The following is a 19016-nucleotide window of genomic DNA, read 5'->3' as shown; positions in this document are numbered from 1 at the left end:
AGCTGGCTGGGTAATTTATTCCCTCGAGGATGAGTCCAATTGCGTTTGCCAGTTCGCAGCCACAGTGGGAACGCGGACATTAAACATTCAGATGGAAATCCAGCTAAGTGAGACTCCACCAACCGCGTGCTCTGGACGGTAGACATTGACTTTTCCAGGCTTAGTGTTCGACCAGGGTTGCGACTTGGTTTGTTGTGCCCTTTCAATCAAGTTAATCCCGCCGTATTCGTTCAGATATTAAATATTAATCTTGATTTATTGTTTATCAGGATCCCTGTCAACAAAGTACCTGGTATACTCCGTACATAACTTGTACCCAGCACGAAAAAAAAAGCACTTGACTCTGCTAACCCCCCTGTCTCGGAATTCGCATCCTTGACTAGACTGATCTAGTGGTCGTCCTCTTCCTGACCTTGATTTGGTCAGCATGTGCAAATTGCGTTAACAGGGAGTCCAATCTTGCCCATCCCCACTCCGGGCTTCCCCCCCCCTAATTCTTATTTCCCATTCCTTGACTCCGTACTCCAACGGGTGGCATATGCTCATAGTTACGGAGTACAGTACGTCTACTAGCATTTCACCCCATTCCCGGCTCTTCGTCTTCAACTTAGCCGAATCCGAGGATAAACCAGATCGGTTCCATCGCCGCGTCGCTAGGGATCCAGATTTAGGTCTGAACAGGCCAAATAGGTAAATGGCCCGGAAGATTGAACTTGATCAGCATCTGGGATGCAGGCAGCGCACGGTCGACCATTCCTCTGAGGCCTAATTCGATCTGCCGAAGGATGGGCGGGTAAGACTTACCGTGTACGGCGTAGCATCCCATTTTCCCGCTCCACCCACACTTGGCCAGTGCGAGTGCGGGTGGAGTGGGAAAAGAAGCAGGTGTTCCAAGTGCACCAAGTGGGTTCGCACCTTACCCTGAGCACGGGGCGTGGGAATCTCCTTCGGCAAGAGGTGTGTGTGGGCAAGGTACCCGAGCTTGACTTGACAGCTCTCCTGGCCGGGGATCATCGTTGGTGCAAGTGCGTGGGCAGCTTGTACGGAGTACAGTAAACGGAGCTACATACGCTAGTGTTAGCCCATCCCAGCCCAGGGCAGAGCAGAGCAGCGGCATTCTGGGGAACGCGAACGTGCTCTCGTTAGCTTGCCCCAGCTTGTGTCCAGTGCAGCTGGTACAGCGGATCGCGGACTCTGGCCATTTCCTCCGGAGTATAGCCGTGGCGCAATTTGATCCATCCGTTCCTGTTCGCCACTGATATTTTATGTACGGAGAAAAGAGCACTAGTCGTAGATTCATGAGTGGGATTGCAAGCACTACTCACTAATGAAACTCTGTTCTATGCATCGGACGAAGCCACAGCCGCGGAAAGCGCATCTACTACTAACGGTGACCGTTAAGATGCAGGGGGGGTTATTGACCTACAGGCGGTATGTACATAATATGGAAGTACACACAGAATTCGTACATAGGGGGAAAAGCAAATTACATGGGGAACCCCCCTAAGAACAAAGAGTGAGGTACATCGTATGTACTCCGTACTCCGCTCTTCATACTGAATGCCAAACTCTTTGCGTCAACAGCCGCATACATAAGTTGACAGATGGAGTAGAAACAAACCGGTCCAGAGTCCTCCGCCCTTCCTTCTCCATACATACGAGATGAGTACTCGTACCGACAGTCGTACTCGGTACGGAGCACAAGTTCGGCCAGTGTGCTGTTTCCCGTGCTCCGTCCAAAGATACTTGTACACATACAGACACGCAGAACATGAAAATGAAAACTGGGACTCAAAGTGAGGCCACGCTGGACGTAACCCGCGCGCTGGAGACGATGCGGCTGCGGCGTCCAATGACCGGGGCGCCTTATGAATTTGATATCGATCATCCCGGAACAGCGTCCGGATATCCCGTATGGGCCCTCAATCACGCTGGCACGGCGCTCTCCGCGGACTGGCCCACTGGGCGCGGCCGCGAGAGCGGAGATTTGAGGTACTCTTGCCAGATTGCCGACCACGACTGAGCAAGGGAATTTAAAATAAAAGCGGGTTGGTCTGAGGCATTTACGATACGATGTATTCAATTCATGGCAAATATGGGAAATGCGGATTTATCGTCATGCATGAGGCAATCGGTCGAAATGATTCCGATCCCCGTTCTCCCCTCCCCCCTTTTTTTGCTGGATCATTTGGGGGCGGCTGTTTCTGCGTCGTTCTGGTGCTTTCGTTTTCTTCACCGGTACGGAGTACATAGTGGATGAACCAAGTCCGCCCTGCACGGCTTGGTGGGTAACTTTCTCCAGTATGTGTTAAGGACCAATCAGAACAGGAACGGGCGAAACAGAGCAACTGGCCCTTTTGATTTTGATTTTTGATTATTTTTTTTTGCCTTTTTCCGCGGTGGGAGCCTTGCATTATTCTGCACCCCGTTTTCTTCCTATCTGAGGGTAAACAGGGCCATCGAAGGTGTGCTGGGTCTTGGTCATGACCGGATCCACTTTTCGTTTATTTTCACGAGGCTGCCCTGTGCTGTGAATGGCGAAAAAAGTCAAAAGTCCCGGAGAGCCGCCGATGCTCCGCCGATGGGCGATTGTTGGGCCGGGAAGGGGAAGAGACGCGGACTCTCTCTCGTACGGTACGGAGTATGGAATGACCCTTGCGAATGGTTATGAGAACCTGGAGAGTCCAAACGGGACAGCGAAAGAGATGGGGGGGGGGGGACCCTAAGGTAGAGAACGGGGCATGGTCGGGGTGGTCAGGGCGATGACCAATGGAGTGCAACGATTTCCCAGCTCTTTCCCCCTTTTCCCCTTTGCGATGCTTACGATGGAGTCCAGATACTATAATTACTGGCAGTCGTATGATAGGCGCCAAAGTTGAATGTCCTTAGGTAAAGAGAGAGGGGGAATCCGGGAACCATGGTAGCACGCCTCTATCAGAAAGTATCAGCGCGAACTTGAATGAGTACATGTACTCGTACATACATACTCGTACGGGCGAATCGCCTAGGTGGGGTCCCCCCTATTCCTTGCTTTTTCTTTCATTATTTTTTTTTTTCTTTTTCTTTTTGCATTCATGCATAGGGAAAGAGGGAGGGAGAGGTTGTATGGATTTTACTTGGCCTTGGCAATGGCCATGGCCATGGCCATTGCGGAATTCTCCGGCGTTAAGCCCTACCCAGGTCAATAAGGCTATACAGTGTGTACGTGTGTATGTCCTAATTTCCCAATGGTAGTGCCTTGATCCGAGCGATGCAAACCTAGAGGTGTCATGAGCTCAGATAGCCTCCGATCACGGTGGGTAGGGATTTGTTTGGCTCCACCGGCGCGTTCCTGGGTATTATTGTATGGTACGGAGCCATTTTCATCAATGCGAGACAGGAGTTTGTGAGTGCCAGGGTTCGGCGTATGGCGTTCAAGAACGATCAGACAGTACATATCTATACTATAATTATCATTATAGCCATAGCTATACACCTTCTAGAGTATACATGCAAGTGTAAGTGCAAGTACCTATATTCTGTGTATCAGTCCGTACAATGTAAATGTAACCCATCAGGAAGCCGGCTTCAACCGCCTCGGCTCTGTCTCTTTCTCTCTTTCTCTCTCTCGCTTTGGCCCTAAAAGTAACCCCACCCAACTAAACTACTTTAGGGACAGAACCAAAATACTCAAACCTACCAGACTCCACCGTCCACGCTAGCCCTGGTCCTCCCGAAGGTCGCTTGTGTTTCCCCCGGCTTGCGCTATCCCCTATTCTCCCTTAGTTGCACCGGGCCCGCTGCCTACTATCCTACTTTGGGCTTCGTTTCCACCCTTTCCCACTCTTTACACCACCCCCCGGTTGAGGTTCCTCGGGCACGCCATTCCTAGCAGCCTCTTGGTTTGACTCCAATCGGTGTTAGCGCCGGTTCTCCCCCTCCTCTGTTTCCATTTTACCCTGACCCCCCCCCCTGACCTCCCGCATCGTCCATCGCCCGTCACAGCGATCTTGGTTAGTACCCACGGAGCGTAGACGCTAGGTTCACCGTCGTGAGACGCGCCCGAATTGCGGGTAGACTAGTCTGATGGGAGGCTAAATCCAATATCACTAAGATCACTAAGAGATCACTAAGGAAGTGTACATCTACTTTGTTCTTACTTCAGAAAAGACCGATGGGAGAGATTACAAAAAGAGATTGAACAAATAATATTTTACCACATGAATGATTTACAGAAATACTGTAATTATTTTCGCCACTTTTTTTCCTGTCCCCCTCCTCTCCTTCCCCCCCTGGGATCCGCAGGAAAAAAGAGAAAAAAAAAATCTCATCACACGGAAAATGGAACACTTAGCCGGTGTGAGGGGAAAGGGGGCCAACCCAGTCGGAGGATTGTGTGGAAAAGGGAATGGGCCCGTACGGAGAGAGAATAAGATTCATTTATTTATAATTAATTATAATTATGATTATGACTATGATTAAGATTATGATTATTCTGGATTTATATTCATACATTATTCATGATCCTCCAGGCGATACAGATACAGACTCGGAGTACTAAATAGGATTTGGATAGAATACTCTGCTGTAACCCTGGAATGATAATTGAAATTATCACTTGAATGATCATGATGAAATGTGCAGCGCTATGCTACAATGTATTATATTACTACTGATAAAGCAATCTCGATCCTCGTTTTATCGTGTAATGTACTCCGTACCAAAATTACGCCAACTCCACCGGGGTCCACCGCATCCTCGGATCCCACGAGGACGTCCTCAAGTGCTGCCGAACGGCCTTTTAGGTCCAAAGTTCCTTGTTTCCCCTCTCTCTTCAATCCGATTTTCTTTCCCTTCGAGTCATCCTTTGATACCCCCGGTGCCTCGTGCTGACCGCCCTGCAAGGCATCTCTCTCTTCCTAAAATCACCAGGGGAAAAAATACAAAAAAACCGAACTAAGATTTAAGCATCGGGCTTCGTTGAACGCGCCTGGCTACACTACGCGTCGATCCCTTCAAGTCCTGCTTTATCTCCACACGACTGGGATCTGCATTTCTCCCCTCTACCTCTACTACCTTCAGCCTTTTACAACTTTCGACCTCTCTGAACTTGTATGTGCCACCTCCCCTCCTTCCAATCCAACGTGGCGAGAGTCTAGAGTCGTTAGTCCCTTGCTTGCAACGTGCCCCCAACTTGTCACATTTCCCCGACTTCCTCTTCCCGCTCCTCCTTCCCCCCATATTCACCTACCCTTTCCATCTACCACATCTACCATCTTCACCCTCACCTTCACCTCCCACTTTCAACCTATAACTAAGTCGACGCGTTTTAGCCTTGAACGCGCCAATCCTCTAGGAATTTGTTCGGCGCGCGCGCGACCAAACTCCTCTCTCCCCACCGTTTTATATGGACAACCGGCCCACCTCCGAGTACGCACAGTCAGGTTCGCACCACCCACCAGCACAACCTGTCGACACACCTTCTGAACAACCTCCCGCAGACCAAACTTCGGCTGCTGCCACTGCTCACTACACTCACACTCCTCAACCTGAAGTGCGCTCCACTCCCCAGTACACGCCGCAGCCCGAGGTTCGACCCGCCAATATTTCATCTTCCAACACCCCCCAGCCGGATTACGGCCTCAATCCACCTCCAACTCGCTCGCCCGCTTACCAAGACTACCTTCCGCGCCCCGCTCAGTCTTACGCTCCGAACTCCCAACCTGGTGGTGCGCCCGGTATGGCTCAAGCAACAAGTCCGTTCTCGTCCATGTCCATGCCTGCGGCCCCGCGCATTTCCCCGAACCTGAAGTCTGACGACGCCGTTCCTCTAGATCCCTCGCTCCCGGCAAACAGCCCGACCTACCCTCCTCCGTACTCCCCTTACCAACCCCAGGGAGGACACGAGATGGCTCAATACCAGGGCCACCCGCCCCCTCCACACCAGATGTACGCCCGTGACTGGCCACCGCATTACGGTCAGGGGCATCATATGCCGGGACCTTATGCTTCTCCCGCTACAACGGTTGGTTCCGCCTCTCCTGCTACGACCGCAGGGCCTCGCCCTGGTCAGGTATGTTTTTGATGATCCCAGCGTATCTCCGAAGGCTTCTGTTGTAATTATCGTTGTCTTGGGCGCTTCTGGACTCGACCCGGTCAGATGCGTATCGGGTCGTCCTCCTAGGGATCGTCAAAAACAGCATTTCTCTCTGTGTCTATTGTGTTCCGATTGAGATCTGCCTGGCTTTTCTTTTTCTTGGACCTGCTTTGCTGACAATTCCTTTCTTAATTAACTAGGTCTACTCCTTCGTACCAATTCCCGGCGCACAACAGCATAAGCGCCCCCGTCGTCGATACGAGGAGATTGAGCGCATGTACAAGTGTGGGTGGAACGGGTGTGAGAAGGCATACGGTACTCTGAACCACTTGAACGCCCATGTGACAATGCAATCGCACGGTGCGAAGCGCACTCCTGAAGGTGAGTCTTGAACTGCTGTTCTTATTTTCTTTCCCGCGGCACAATTGGTCGCAAGATCCTCGAAGTTGTCGCAAATCGCTGGATTGGGTTAGCGCCGGTACCTGCACGCTAGCGAGTTACACTAGATCTCGCGGGGCCGCAGTAGCGTGGACGACGGCGTGGAAGGTTAAGCTTGGTTAAGCTGGCCTCCATCCCTTTCTACCACTCCATGATCTGCTCACCACGCCCTTGCTGCCTGTCTCGGTTGATTTTTTTCAGAACATCTTTTTGTTTTTCGGTCTGATTTCTATCTCCCCTGCCCCATACTGACTTTTGCCTTTTTAGAATTTAAGGAGATTCGCAAGGAATGGAAGGCTCGCAAGAAGGAAGAAGAAGCTTCGCGCAAGGCTGCCGAGGACCGTGAGCGTGTGGCCGCTCAGGCACAAGCTAGCCAAGTCGATGGCCCCGGCCCCGACCCCTCCCAGGGACAACCTCCGGCCTATGGTGGTGGTGTCCGCCCTCAACTTCCCCCCATCGGATACCAACCCGCGGACAGCCAAGTCCCTAGCCAGTATGGTGCTCCGAGTGGTGGGATGGTTTACCAGAGCAACGGACAAATGGGATACCCTCCCAACCCCAACTACCCTCACTCTCCATACCAGACCGGACCCGTCTACCAGCAACGTGAGTAAAAAAAAAACATACGAACACCAAAGCATGCCGCGCCATTTGTTTCTCTGCCAGGACCTACGATCCTTCTCATTCATGGAACTTTTGGATTTTTGTACCCTCCCCTACTGCTTCGGTCCATACCGTTCACACGCGCCCACTCCCATCCCAGGACTGGTTGGCTGATAATTTGGCCCACTCGCCATGGCACTCCAGAGACTCAATCGACCGGTTACCCGCAATAATTACATAATTCGCCTTACTCCTACGCTGTGGAACAGGAATCTGCATCTCCTTTTCTTATCTCCTGTCTTGTCACCCTTTTTTTGGTCTTCTAATCACGATATCCCATTGCCTGACTCATGTCGTCTCGGAACCCCTCTGAACCCCCCCATCTCTCCTTTCCTTTCCTCTCCAAGTCTTCTTTCCTCGATGATACCAAACCTCTTGCGGCTTTAATTTAACCAGTCAAAGAGAGTGTCTTTCTGGCTTTGTTTTACCTGCGAAAAAAAACTTCTCTTTTTTTTCCCGTCTATTAGAGAGTTTACGTGCATCCAGCTCTTGTGAAAGCGGGGAGGGTTGTTTTTGTCTGTGTCTGTTTCACTTCTGGCTTGCTTGCCCGTTTGCCTCCAGGGTGTTGGTTGTGACTGCAGGAAATCGGTTAGGTGGCGGACTTACATTTATGCATCAGTATTTGTACCGGTCCTGTTGATTATATTTCTTTTCTTTCTTCTCTCCTCGTCCCATATCTTTTCGACTGCGTGGGCATCTGTTTTTCTCTCCCAAAATGGGGGGCAGTTTCTCTCTTCGTTATTTCCCATATTGTTCTGGGCGGGCTTTCGTTGTTAATTCTGTTCAGTTTGTTTGCCTATGTCCTGTCCTATGTTTCTATGTCTCCGTATGGAAGTTTGCTACTGGCAGGTTATCCCTTGCTTCTTCCTGCTCTATCCTCCTCTCTTCAAGATCTTCTGTTCCGTGTTTCGTATATTGTGCTGGTCTGGGCTGTCTAGGTCTGGAACGCAATTCTTGTACCCCTATGACCTTGTGTATAGTCTGTTGGACTGTATTCATGATTGCTTTTGATACTCCTCAATTCGATTCCCAGTAAAGAAAAGACTCCAGTGTTTTATCTACTCCATCATCTTCCATTAGCTCATTTATAGAACCAACCAACCTTGGAGAGTGTTACCCAAACAGCAAGAGCAGGACGTTGAACTGGAACCCGAAGAAACGAAGACAATGTCGGGCAGCAACTTTGGAAAAATCTCCCCCCACCACCATCACTATCACCTCCCTCCCACTAGCGCCACACCGTCGTAATTTTCATTATTTTCAAATAAAGTTAGACTTGCCGTCCACCCCGTCCCAGCATCCGGGTAAAATGTCAGCCTAGATAAGAATCCCAGACTAAAAGTCACCGGGTTTCTCCACATGTTCATATCCTTGGCCATAGGCTAGCGGGATCGGGCTTGGTGGTGTACTGTACCTATGTACCTTAGTAGCGCTAGTAAAATAAAAGTCAAAGTCAAATTGAAGAACAAGGTTAGATCCGATAAATGCTAGTGGCAAAGTTCATTTACTAGTACTAGTAGTTTTAGCCACGTACGATACATACAGGACCCGGAAAAAATGAGCGTAGTCTCATCCGTAGGGCTGATTTTGATTTTGATTTTTTGTCTTTGTGGCGGGGTGAAAATACGGGCTGGATGACTAGCGGATAATATTGAGGATTTTCCCTGCAGCCGTTGTCGTACAACGCTGTACTTAGATGGGATTAGGCTGTATTATATTTGGGTACATACATAAGGACCCGGGTGCTGGCTTCATTGTACGTACATGTACCACAGTGTGGCTTGGAGTACGGGATTGGCGTCAGTGGCTTTAAAGCCTGAGACATCTGTGCGGAATGGGGTTGGGGCCATCCCAGCCATGATTGCTTTTTTTTAGGTGATTCTCGAGGTCTACTTTGGTCGGTCGTTACTTTTCGAGTATAAGTAGGAAACTATGGACTGTGGCTTTTTAGAATTGGTGAAAGTGTAATAGGTAATTGATTTGAATATACATGAGCACCTGCATGGAGTTCTAATAATTGGGGGCGGGGGATAATATATTAGGATTATAATATCGAACAAAGCTCTTTTCCTTCCTCGGTGATACAATTATGGGGCCACATGCGAGCTGGGATTCGTCCGGCAGTAGTATTGTGACGGGGCTGGTCACAGATGTGATTGAAAGGTAAGCTGCGGTGTACAGGTACATGATACGCACCATGTCCGTGGCGCAGTCCTGGATGGGATCCTGGCGTTTCCGAGTCCTCAATTGGGGTTAGTGTGGCTGCCACCCACGTGGGGCGATGGTCCCCTGCAGATCCTGTGAAGTTGGAGATGAGTTTATTTGAGCTGGTAGTTGATGAAAGTATTTGATATGGTGTGGTTGATCGATTTGGGTGCGTTTGGAACGATGGGGTACTGGTCGAGCGTCATGAGGGGTCTTGGTACAAATGTAGGGTAAAATTATATGATAGAGATGAATATAACTGACCTTGCGTCGGGCCTTAATAGTATTTGAAGCTTGGGCGATTCAGTAGTAGGGGTTGCATGATTAAGTTAGGCTGTTAAGCACTGTCTTTATCCCCCAGCCCGGGGCGTTGTACCTTATAATGCCTACTATTCTCGGACTATACATGCACTAAAACTTGGCCTGGATAATTCGTTGTGCATAGCAAACTGCATGACACTCAAAGAGTTCCCTTGATGGAATACAGTTGGCCGCATGCGCTGCCAAGTTTGTCATTTTCGAGGATGGGGTTTGGTTGACGATTCTCGAACCTCCTGCATGGATTAGTAGTAGGTACTAGTACTTTGTGCGGCAAGCCAATTCAAAGTTGGTAGTTATTAGATTGAAACCTAATTCATTCAGTGGTTTTGGAAAACGGTTGCTGGGGGGGGCTATTCTCATTCGTTGTGTGTCGGTGTCTTTGTCCACTAAACGCTGGCCTTTAATCATTGCCTAGTCAGAGTAGGCATGGGTATGTTATGCATCTGGATAGGAGATAGTATCATGTTAGGAGTATGTTGTGCAGTAGCACCGAACCCAGAATTGGGCTAATGCAGATCACGTACCGCAGTTGAGGCCCGGGAACTAGTACTGTAAGTCTGGCAATAAGTTACTGGTACGGATACAAATGAATGTAGGGCTTACTAGCGGCCCGCAGTCTCCATGTCTGCAAGTTAAACTGCTTGAGGTTAGTCTTGCCGCACCATGTGGCCCCATGCCTCAGGTGTCGATGTCACGTGAATACCCTTGCCTGATCTACCAGGGTGAAATGGGTCTAACCGGATTAGGACTAGCACAAGAGACCTACGTGAAATTATTGCGGACTTCCGGCGCGACAAAACAGACTGGAGTTTTTCAGTTTCTGCTTTTTGGAAAATATACCCCGTGACCTAAAATTCATCAATAGCCTGATACCAGACCTCAAACCTGGTGATGGCTGGTCAACTTCCGGCCTCTGTTCTGAGCAGAGCTCTGCGCAGTCGAGGAATTCGTCCGCAACTCGCGTTGGCAAGCGCTCAATGCCTGACTCGAAGAGCCCTTTCACCACAAGTCCAACGGTCTTTCTCCTCGGAAACATCTGCCAACGAATCCATACCATTCGAAAATGACCCCGAGAACGAGCCCGAGACTTCGCCTCATTCGCAGCCGGCCCCATCGCTTCGCGGTCGAGACAATGCCGATAAAAACGGGGAGGAGAACAACCGCAAGCCCAAATCAGAGGGACAGACGATCATGGATATTGCCTCTGCTACGGTGACCACCGGGTCTGGCTTCAATAGCAAGTCAATCGCGATGGAGTTGAAATGGGTGGCCGACCCCAAAGATTTGGTAGATCGAGTCGGGCGTCTCCTGCGGACAGGCGATCTGGCACAAGCAGCCGCTCTGACTCGAGAGGCACAGCGCAGGCAAATAAAGTCCGACGGAGCGTGGAACCACTTAATGCGATATGCCATGGATAAGGGCCAGCCGGAGGCTGCATTCAAGTTCTATAATGATGTGAGTTCCCTAAGCTTCTGCGAAGGCTTTAGGAAAAGCTTCCCCGACATCTTTACATTATTAAGAATTTGCGACTGACTTGGCTTCCTTGCCCCTATAGATGAAAAAGCGAGGCCAAATGCCAACTGCCAAAACGTATACTGTTATGCTCCAGGGCTTCGCCAACCAACCGCAATCTCGTCACCTTGTCAAAAAGGCCGAATCTGTATATCGATCGATCTTCTCGAAACAGTCACAAGTCAAACCAAACGTTATCCATTCAAATGCTATGCTTGGAGTCTGCCAGCGTCATGGCGACATCGACTCTCTCTGGCGAATTGCTGGAGAAATGCCCGACGAAGGGAACGAAAGGCCGGATGAAAGAACATATAGTATCATTTTGGCCGCCCTCCAGCACGCTGCCCGCAACGATGTTCAAAAGATGGACGCCAGCCAGATCGACCAAATCATTGCTCGCCAAGAAAGAATGGTCATTGAAGGGAAGAGAATATGGGCTGATGTTGTTTATCAATGGAAAGAGAATGGCCTGGAATTCAATAACCAGCTTGTGAGTTCGATGGCCTATCTCCTTCTTGATGGTGTCCACGACAGCGATTTCTACGATGTATTCGCTCTGTACAACCAAACCATGGGAATTCCTGTCACTGTGAAGAAGCCGACAGCAAACATCAATGCCTCTCGCCGACGAGCTGAATACAAACTTACGACTGAATACCGAGCCCAACTTCAAGTTTTGAGAATGGATGGGCTCACGAGACCAGAACCAAAACAAGAGGATGTCCCATTCGTGGACGAAAACAATAGACCCATAAATCCAGATGGCGAGAACAACAGGACCGAGGAAGAGACATTAATGGAGGAAGAAGAGATGGAACAGGCGGATGACTTTGAGTCGCTCTTTGAGCCTGTCGTTACCAAGCCTGCCGCTACCGAGCCTATCGCTACCGAGGCCGAAGAACCACAACTTCTTAAGCCTGACAACAAGGATCTCACCATGATCCTGACAGCCTTGTTCAATATGACTCAAGGATCTGGCCAGGGCCCGGATTATTGGAATCTCTTGACCAAGGGCCCAGATACGCTCCGCGTCAAGCCCGACGGAGTCTCCTCCATTTCGTATTTGCGTCTCCTTCGTCAAACACGATCTAGCAAGATTGCCGTGCAAACAATCCGCGAGCAATTGCTTCCCGTACGTCTTGCAAGTGGCAGTGCGTTCCACGTTGCGCTCGCGACTTGCCGTCGCGACCGCCGTAACAGACACATCCTCGTCTACATGAGCGAGCTTTTGGACATGATGCGCAAAGCTTGGATTCTTCCTGACACCCGGGTCCTCGAAGGGTATCAAAATTTCATCGAGTCGCTGTGCGACGACCCACAAGCCCTCATGAACATGAACGGTCTGGGCCAAATTTCCAAGGATATTACCTTGCAAGCGCTGGGCAAGCAACTGGTGACCAATTTGCGTCTCCAATCTCTGGCCACACTGCGCCCCCATGTGATCCAGCTTCACGAGGCTATACAGGCAGGCAAGACCGGCAAAAGGACCCGATGGGAAAATCTCAAAGACAACAGATACGGAAGACCTCATATTAATGGTCATGTTTGTCTCGGTATCCTGAATGAAGCTCGCAGGGTGATTGGCGAGACATTGAAGTCTGAATACTCGAAATTCGTCCCCAAGGACCAGCGGAAGATCCTTCTTGCGGACTCGAAAATGCTAAAGCCGTACTCTGACTCTGCTACCATCAAGGCTATACAGAATAGGTCGATATACCCGACTCAGGAGCAGCGGGTTGCTTTTGATGAGATGCAGGTGGAGTTTTTGCAACTTGACATGGAATGGATGTCTAAGAAGAAGAAGCAGAAGCAGCAGGAAGAGGTGAATGAGCTTTTGAAGCCTTATCTACCGCTTGAAGCTGAAGTCGCATCTGAGACCAAGCCTGAAGCTGAGGCCAAATCCGACGTTGAGACCAAGCCCGAAGTCAAGACCAAACCTGAAGTCAAGGCCAAGCCTGACGTCGAGACCAAGCCTGAAGCCGAGACTATGTCTGATGTTGAGACCAAGGGTTGAAATTCATTTTGAAGCTTCGGATTTTGGTGAAGCCAAGGCGTGTGTGCGGCGTGTGTGCTTCCTGTACTATAATATTGTTTTTCTACACCTGTACTATACTATTCGCATTAGTCCGACGGCGCGGGGCGCTTGCATTTGTATATTAATAGCATCTCTCTCACACATCGCGAACATATCGAACCCTCTGAGTCGTCCCCATTTACAATTTTCTACCACTCTCTTCCTCAGAGAAGCAGCTTTCAGACATGATTATAGTACTGCTACTAGTATTTCCCTTTCTCATCAGGGCGCAAAGCTTCAAGTTGATTTACTGGAACTTAAGCACCCACAAGAAACTCCCAATAAGATTAGCCAGCTTGGTGGTGAAGCCATCGGGGTTGAAATCGATGTTGTCTACTCCCGGCAAGCAAAATTGAGGTGGCACAATGGCGGCTATCGTCCGAAAATCTTGTTTAGAGGATGGAAGCTGGAAGTTGGAAATTCGAAGTTGGCGGTCGGAAAGGGTCAGTATGATGGCAGGAGCGAGGAGGTCAAAAATGGTCTGATGTGCCCTGCCATTCCATCAGATTAAGGTGTTATTGAAAGGGCAATTAAGACCCTATCCCCATTGAATAGCTACTGATAGTATAACTCGGTCCTTTTTCGGAATTTACTTACTTCGTAGGTATTCAAGATCCTTCGTGGTTTTTTAACAGATGGCTATAGCTGACTGGCTAGGGGACTTATTAGATACGATTGACCTAAATGTTATTGATTGAGCAAAGCGGTCGAGGACCACCAGCTATAGTATTGGGGACAAAATATTAGTACATATTTGACGTTTGTGGAACTGGCTCTCTCCTGTATAGTACGACAGCAACACGGCAATAATTGTAAGGTCATGAAGGCAAAGAAAGAAAAGCAGTAGACTAACGGCAAGGCCATGAAGCAATGTCTAGTTCGTGAGGTACGCCTGGCCAATTTCCAGAGAGCGATCGCCATCACGTCTTCACTCCACTCTGTGACATTTATTTTGGCCGCCCAGTTAGTACGGATCCTGCAGACGTCAGGCCAACTAATTTGCCCTGGATGATGAAATTCTAAAATGAGGCACATCTGAATTTCCCTTTTGAGACCGTGTTGTATAATAAGCTGAGCGTCCGTTCACATACTATTCGCATATTCTCAACTGCCCCTGTCCGTCACGCCATTGCCATGCCTAGTGACACCTTGCATACACAGCGGACCTTATCCGTATCCCTCTGAAGAAGCCTTGGAAAGCAAATGCAAATAAACTGAAGACTTATCCCACTGATCTTTCTTTTCCCGAAGAAAAACCCGATCTAATTCGAGGGTGCAGCCATTTATTGAATATGAGCGTGCCTCAACAGCGCCGAAAATGGTATTATCTACAATGGTTTGCAGACCATGATACAAAGGAGGAACGGCACCTCATTTTGAAACTGGATCTTTTAATTGTCCCCTATGCCTTTCTAGCATACTGGACCAAGTATATTGACCAAGCCAATATCAGTATGAAGACCAAAATAACCCTCTCCCGAAAATTTGAACTGTTTCTAACTCCTTGGTCAGATAATGCTTACGTCTCCGGTCTCAAAGAAGATCTGGGATTTAATGGAAATGAACTGGTGCAGCTTCAGACGATGTACACTATCGGTGCTGTAGTTGGGCAATTACCTTTTGCGTTTTTGTTCACAAGGTTACCTATGCACTGGGTTATCCCATTTATGGACATTGCATGGGGTATATTTACTTTGGTGCAGTGCCGAGCAAACTCGTATGCCGAGCTTGCTGCATACCGCTTCTTGGTCGGCTGGTTCGAGGTATGTGGCATGCCTAGGTTGGGTAAATTGAGCAAATGGAACGGAGGCTAATTTCACACAGGCACCTTACTACCCGGGAATGCATTTTATTTTCGGTAATGACTCAGGTTTCATCTCGAAAGTCTCATAACTGACTAAATGCAGGCTCATGGTATCGCAGCGATGAAATCTCGCGCCGAGGAGGATGTTTCTATGTTGGCCTGACGCTGGGTACACTCACAGCAAGTCTCATCCAAGCTGGAACGTCAAGTAGCCTTGATGGGGTCAATGGACTTGTTGGCTGGAGATGGATGTACATCATCTGTGCCATAATAACCATCCCTGTTGCAATTCTGGGCTACTTCCTTCTCCCTGGAACTCCGGACAGACCAAATAGATGGATCCTCAAGGAGAAAGATATTCAACTGGCCAAATCTCGTCTTGAAAAAGCATCCCATAGCGTTCGAGAAGAAGCCATAACCTGGCGAACCATCCTGAGTGTCGTCCGCAACTGGAAATTCTGGGCCCTTCTTTGGCTCAACATTTTCTTCTGGAATGGAAGTGTTAATACAACAACCGGTGGCTACCAGCTGTGGCTGAAGAGCCTTGACAGGTTCTCGACCAGTCGGTTGAATGAACTTGCCGCCGTATCCCCAGCCCTGGGTATATTTTATACACTTTTCGTCTGCTTTGCATCGGATCTTTTACTTGGACCTGCTTGGGCTATCACGCTTTCACATACCTGGAACATAATTGGCCTTATCATCCTTGTGGTATGGAAAGTCCCGGAGTCGGCACTATGGTTTGCCTTCTTCACCACATACTCGGCCGTCGCAATGTCAAGCGTTCTCTACGGCTGGATCAATAGCCAGCTGCGATCCTCTCCTGTTCAGCGAGCGGTGACTCTTGTCATTGTCAATATGATTGCGCAGTCGACTACAGCCTGGACTCCACTATTGGTTTTTAAAACAGTCGAGGGCCCGCGATTTACAAAAGGGTACTCATTCGTTCTTGCAAATGCAATTTGCTTGATTATACTAGCACATATTGTTAACTTCTTCATCTCGAAAGAAAGGTAAGTTGCTGAGCTACTTTTGCGAAACCGCGCCAGTCCTAATCATTTTATCCTTGCTAGGAAAACCGAGCCTTCGACGATAGATACTAGTCCTGGTTCTCACAATTTTGATGGCTCGAGTGATTTAGAATCTGGGGATCAACAGAACCTGGAATTTGGAAAGGAGAATCACCACCCATGAATTTTTGATTGACAGAATGTGGTTGTTAACTCGTGCCCAGGTGGTGCCCATAGTCTAAGTCATTCTATCAATGATTCCCCAGTAGAATAGCAGCATATTCTTCAAGTTTTCCTCAAATGGAAACCTAACACTTTATTTTCCTTTCTATCACAGCCTTGGGCTACTATCTAAATGTAGTACTACCGTGTACTATACCCAGCGGAGCTTCAATTGAATTTAACTTGCGACAAGCTACACCCTTGAATCTATAATCACAGATCTTTCACACGGCACTTGATTCCCTATTATTTTTGACAATGCTATTGGTTAATATAGCTTAGTAAATATGAAAATGATAATTCAAAAATTGTACAAGACTAGGATACGGCCGATACAGAGTCACGCCATTTCATCGCGAATGGTGAAATAGCTTTAGTGAGTCGGAGGGTTTGAACCCCTCATTTTATTTCCATCCCCCAATATCCACCTGGCTATTCCAGTTAGAACTAGGATTTTGCCCATGCAAACCATTTCCTACAGTAGGGCCGGCATAGCTCAGAGGGCGATTAGGAAGCTGTTGCGTTCTCGGTGGAGATGATTGCGAATATCTCAGGCTCATCTTAGGTATCATATGCTAATCCACCACAAAGAATTGCTCTTCTAATGACTCGGAGGATTTCCGGGTAGTTATTTGATCGTGAATGGCGTGAGATACGGGGTTTATGATTAAATATCCGAGCGATGTGGTGATCAGGCCAAGGTTTCTGCCCTTCTTCTCGATCCGTTGAAGATAGATTTACTCATACATAATCACGAGAGTTGGCGATAAAAGAAACATTGTCAAGTTGCAGCATTCAATTCAGTGAAAAGTCGCATATTAAAAAGTACCATTTGAGTTATGGGAGACATCAATGTGTCCGATGGCCAGGATGGCGCTGGCGGTGGTACCAAAAAGCATATTTTGATTAACGCCTTTGATATGTCCACAGTAGGACATTTGTCTCCAGGCCAGTGGAAGGTATGTTGAATGAGGAACTTGAAGCTACCATAGGCATACCGCATAGTATGTGGCAATTCGCTGATAGATATAGAACCCCAAAGATAAATCGGCGACAAAACGGACACTGGAGTACTGGATCGATCTGGCAAAGCTGCTGGAGCGCGGTGGAATCAACGCACTTTTCCTCGCAGATACAACCGGAGGCTATGATACATATGAGGGGAAGATTGACGAGTGCATCCGACGAGCAGCACAATGGCCCGTGACAGACCCAACCATTGTGAGTTACAAAAGCACAGCTGCATAGATATCGAGACTTATTCGTTCCCACTAGCCTATCTCTGCAATGGCCGCCGTGACCAAGAATCTAGCTTTCGGTATCACGGCTTCTACTTCATTTGAACAACCATTTCTGCTGGCAAAGCGCTTTTCGACATTGGACCATTTGACGAAAGGTAGATTGGGTTGGAACATTGTCACCTCGTACAAGAAAGCGGCCTTTAAAGCAATTGGTCTTGATACCCCGATTGAACATGACGAGCGTTACGCACAGGCCGACGAGTTCCTGAGAGTACTTTACAAGTACGTATCGGCGCCCTTCTGAGATCAGACATTCAAGGCTAACCAGCTATGCTTGAAAAACAGGCTCTGGGAAGGATCTTGGGCGCCAGATGCGCTTTCGCCCAACCCAGATGAAGACTCCTACGTTGACCCGGACAAAGTCCGTCAAATCAATCACAAGGGGAAGTATTACTCACTGAATACACGCCATATTGTGGATCCATCGCCGCAGAGAACCCCGTTTCTCTTTCAAGCAGGCACTTCACCAGCAGGCTCGGCCTTCGCATCGACTCATGCGGAGGCAATCTTTGTCTCCTCACACTCACCGGAGGTCCTGCGGCCAAAGATCGAAAAGATCCGCCAGCTAGCAGCCGAGAAAGGTCGCGATCCGCAGTCAATCAAGTTCTTTGGCACTTTCACACCTATCGTGGGACGAACCGATGAAGAGGCCCAGGAGAAGTACGAAGAGCTGAAGAAATATGCTTCAGTAGTCGGCGGTCTGGTGCTCTTCAGTGGATGGACCGGCATTGATATATCCAAGATTCCTCTGGACCAAGAGATCACAGCGGCAGATTCTCTAGAAGCTAACAAGGTGACTAGTCTGCTGGATTCACTGGTTCAAACGAGCAAGGATATACCGCGTTGGACGCCTCGAATTGTTGCCGAAAAAGCTGCTATCGGGGGACTTGGCCCTGTAGCTATTGGAAGTCCCACGACTGTCGCAGATGAGATGGAACGCTGGGTTCGAGAGGCCGGCATTGATGGGTTTAATATTGGCCATGTCTCTACGCCAGGGACGTTCGAGGACTTGATCGACCTGGTCATACCGGAATTGAGAAAGCGTGGACTTTACCCAGAGCTTCCATCGCCTTCGGATGAGCCGCTTACGGCTCGTGAGAAGGTGTATGGACGTGGTCAGAAGGACCTTCGTGATGATCACCCTGCGACTCGTTATAAGTACGACGCGTATCAGGAGGAACCTCCATATGTCGATAATGCAGAGCATGCAGACAATGTAGAAATTGCCTAAATGTCACTGGGCAAAATGAAGAAGGAAAAGGAATGCATATTGAGAATGATAAGAGACAAGACAGCTGTAGTAGTTGTATAGAGTAATTACATAACCGCATATTTGTATAAGAAAAGGCACGGGCCCTGGTAATCTTACGGGCGGTGACCATCCACCGGC

At 48.8% G+C, this 19016-nt stretch overlaps 6 protein-coding genes across 6 annotated transcripts; 5 read left to right on the top strand and 1 right to left on the bottom strand.

Moving 5' to 3' along the window:
- Positions 1-667: 667 nt before the first annotated feature.
- On the bottom strand, positions 668-1014 carry N7481_011404 (uncharacterized protein; the record flags this gene model as incomplete). The annotated part of the gene is made up of 2 exons (XM_057270623.1): positions 668-775; positions 805-1014. 2 exons carry the CDS (start codon positions 1012-1014, stop codon positions 668-670), a joined length of 318 nt encoding a protein of 105 aa, XP_057117797.1.
- Positions 1015-1771: 757 nt separating this feature from the next.
- Positions 1772-2023, top strand: N7481_011403 (uncharacterized protein; the record flags this gene model as incomplete). Its single annotated transcript, XM_057270622.1, has 1 exon — positions 1772-2023. The coding sequence occupies one exon, from the start codon at positions 1772-1774 to the stop codon at positions 2021-2023; it is 252 nt and encodes an 83-aa protein (XP_057117796.1).
- A 3363-nt stretch (positions 2024-5386) lies between these two features.
- On the top strand, positions 5387-7128 carry N7481_011402 (putative C2H2 transcription factor (Con7); the record flags this gene model as incomplete). The annotated part of the gene is made up of 3 exons (XM_057270621.1): positions 5387-6052; positions 6277-6457; positions 6782-7128. The coding sequence occupies 3 exons, from the start codon at positions 5387-5389 to the stop codon at positions 7126-7128; spliced, it is 1194 nt and encodes a 397-aa protein (XP_057117795.1).
- Positions 7129-10594: 3466 nt separating this feature from the next.
- Positions 10595-13229, top strand: N7481_011401 (pentatricopeptide repeat-containing protein; the record flags this gene model as incomplete). The annotated part of the gene is made up of 2 exons (XM_057270620.1): positions 10595-11158; positions 11259-13229. The coding sequence occupies 2 exons, from the start codon at positions 10595-10597 to the stop codon at positions 13227-13229; spliced, it is 2535 nt and encodes an 844-aa protein (XP_057117794.1).
- Positions 13230-14581: 1352 nt separating this feature from the next.
- N7481_011400 (putative MFS transporter Seo1) lies at positions 14582-16287 on the top strand (the record flags this gene model as incomplete). Its single annotated transcript, XM_057270619.1, has 5 exons — positions 14582-14741; positions 14802-15052; positions 15114-15147; positions 15197-16106; positions 16167-16287. 5 exons carry the CDS (start codon positions 14582-14584, stop codon positions 16285-16287), a joined length of 1476 nt encoding a protein of 491 aa, XP_057117793.1.
- Positions 16288-17164: 877 nt separating this feature from the next.
- Positions 17165-18857, top strand: N7481_011399 (xenobiotic compound monooxygenase, DszA family; the record flags this gene model as incomplete). Its single annotated transcript, XM_057270618.1, has 4 exons — positions 17165-17284; positions 17358-17546; positions 17601-17848; positions 17912-18857. The coding sequence occupies 4 exons, from the start codon at positions 17165-17167 to the stop codon at positions 18855-18857; spliced, it is 1503 nt and encodes a 500-aa protein (XP_057117792.1).
- Positions 18858-19016: the final 159 nt, after the last annotated feature.

This window comes from Penicillium waksmanii (genome assembly GCF_028829765.1).
Source record: "Penicillium waksmanii strain IBT 27052 chromosome Unknown utg000009l:1.0-4314994.0:1.0-4318279.0, whole genome shotgun sequence".
NCBI lineage: Eukaryota > Fungi > Ascomycota > Eurotiomycetes > Eurotiales > Aspergillaceae > Penicillium > Penicillium waksmanii.
The sequence above is the reverse complement of the archived record's forward strand: the minus strand, read 5'-3'. Positions and strand labels throughout refer to the sequence as shown.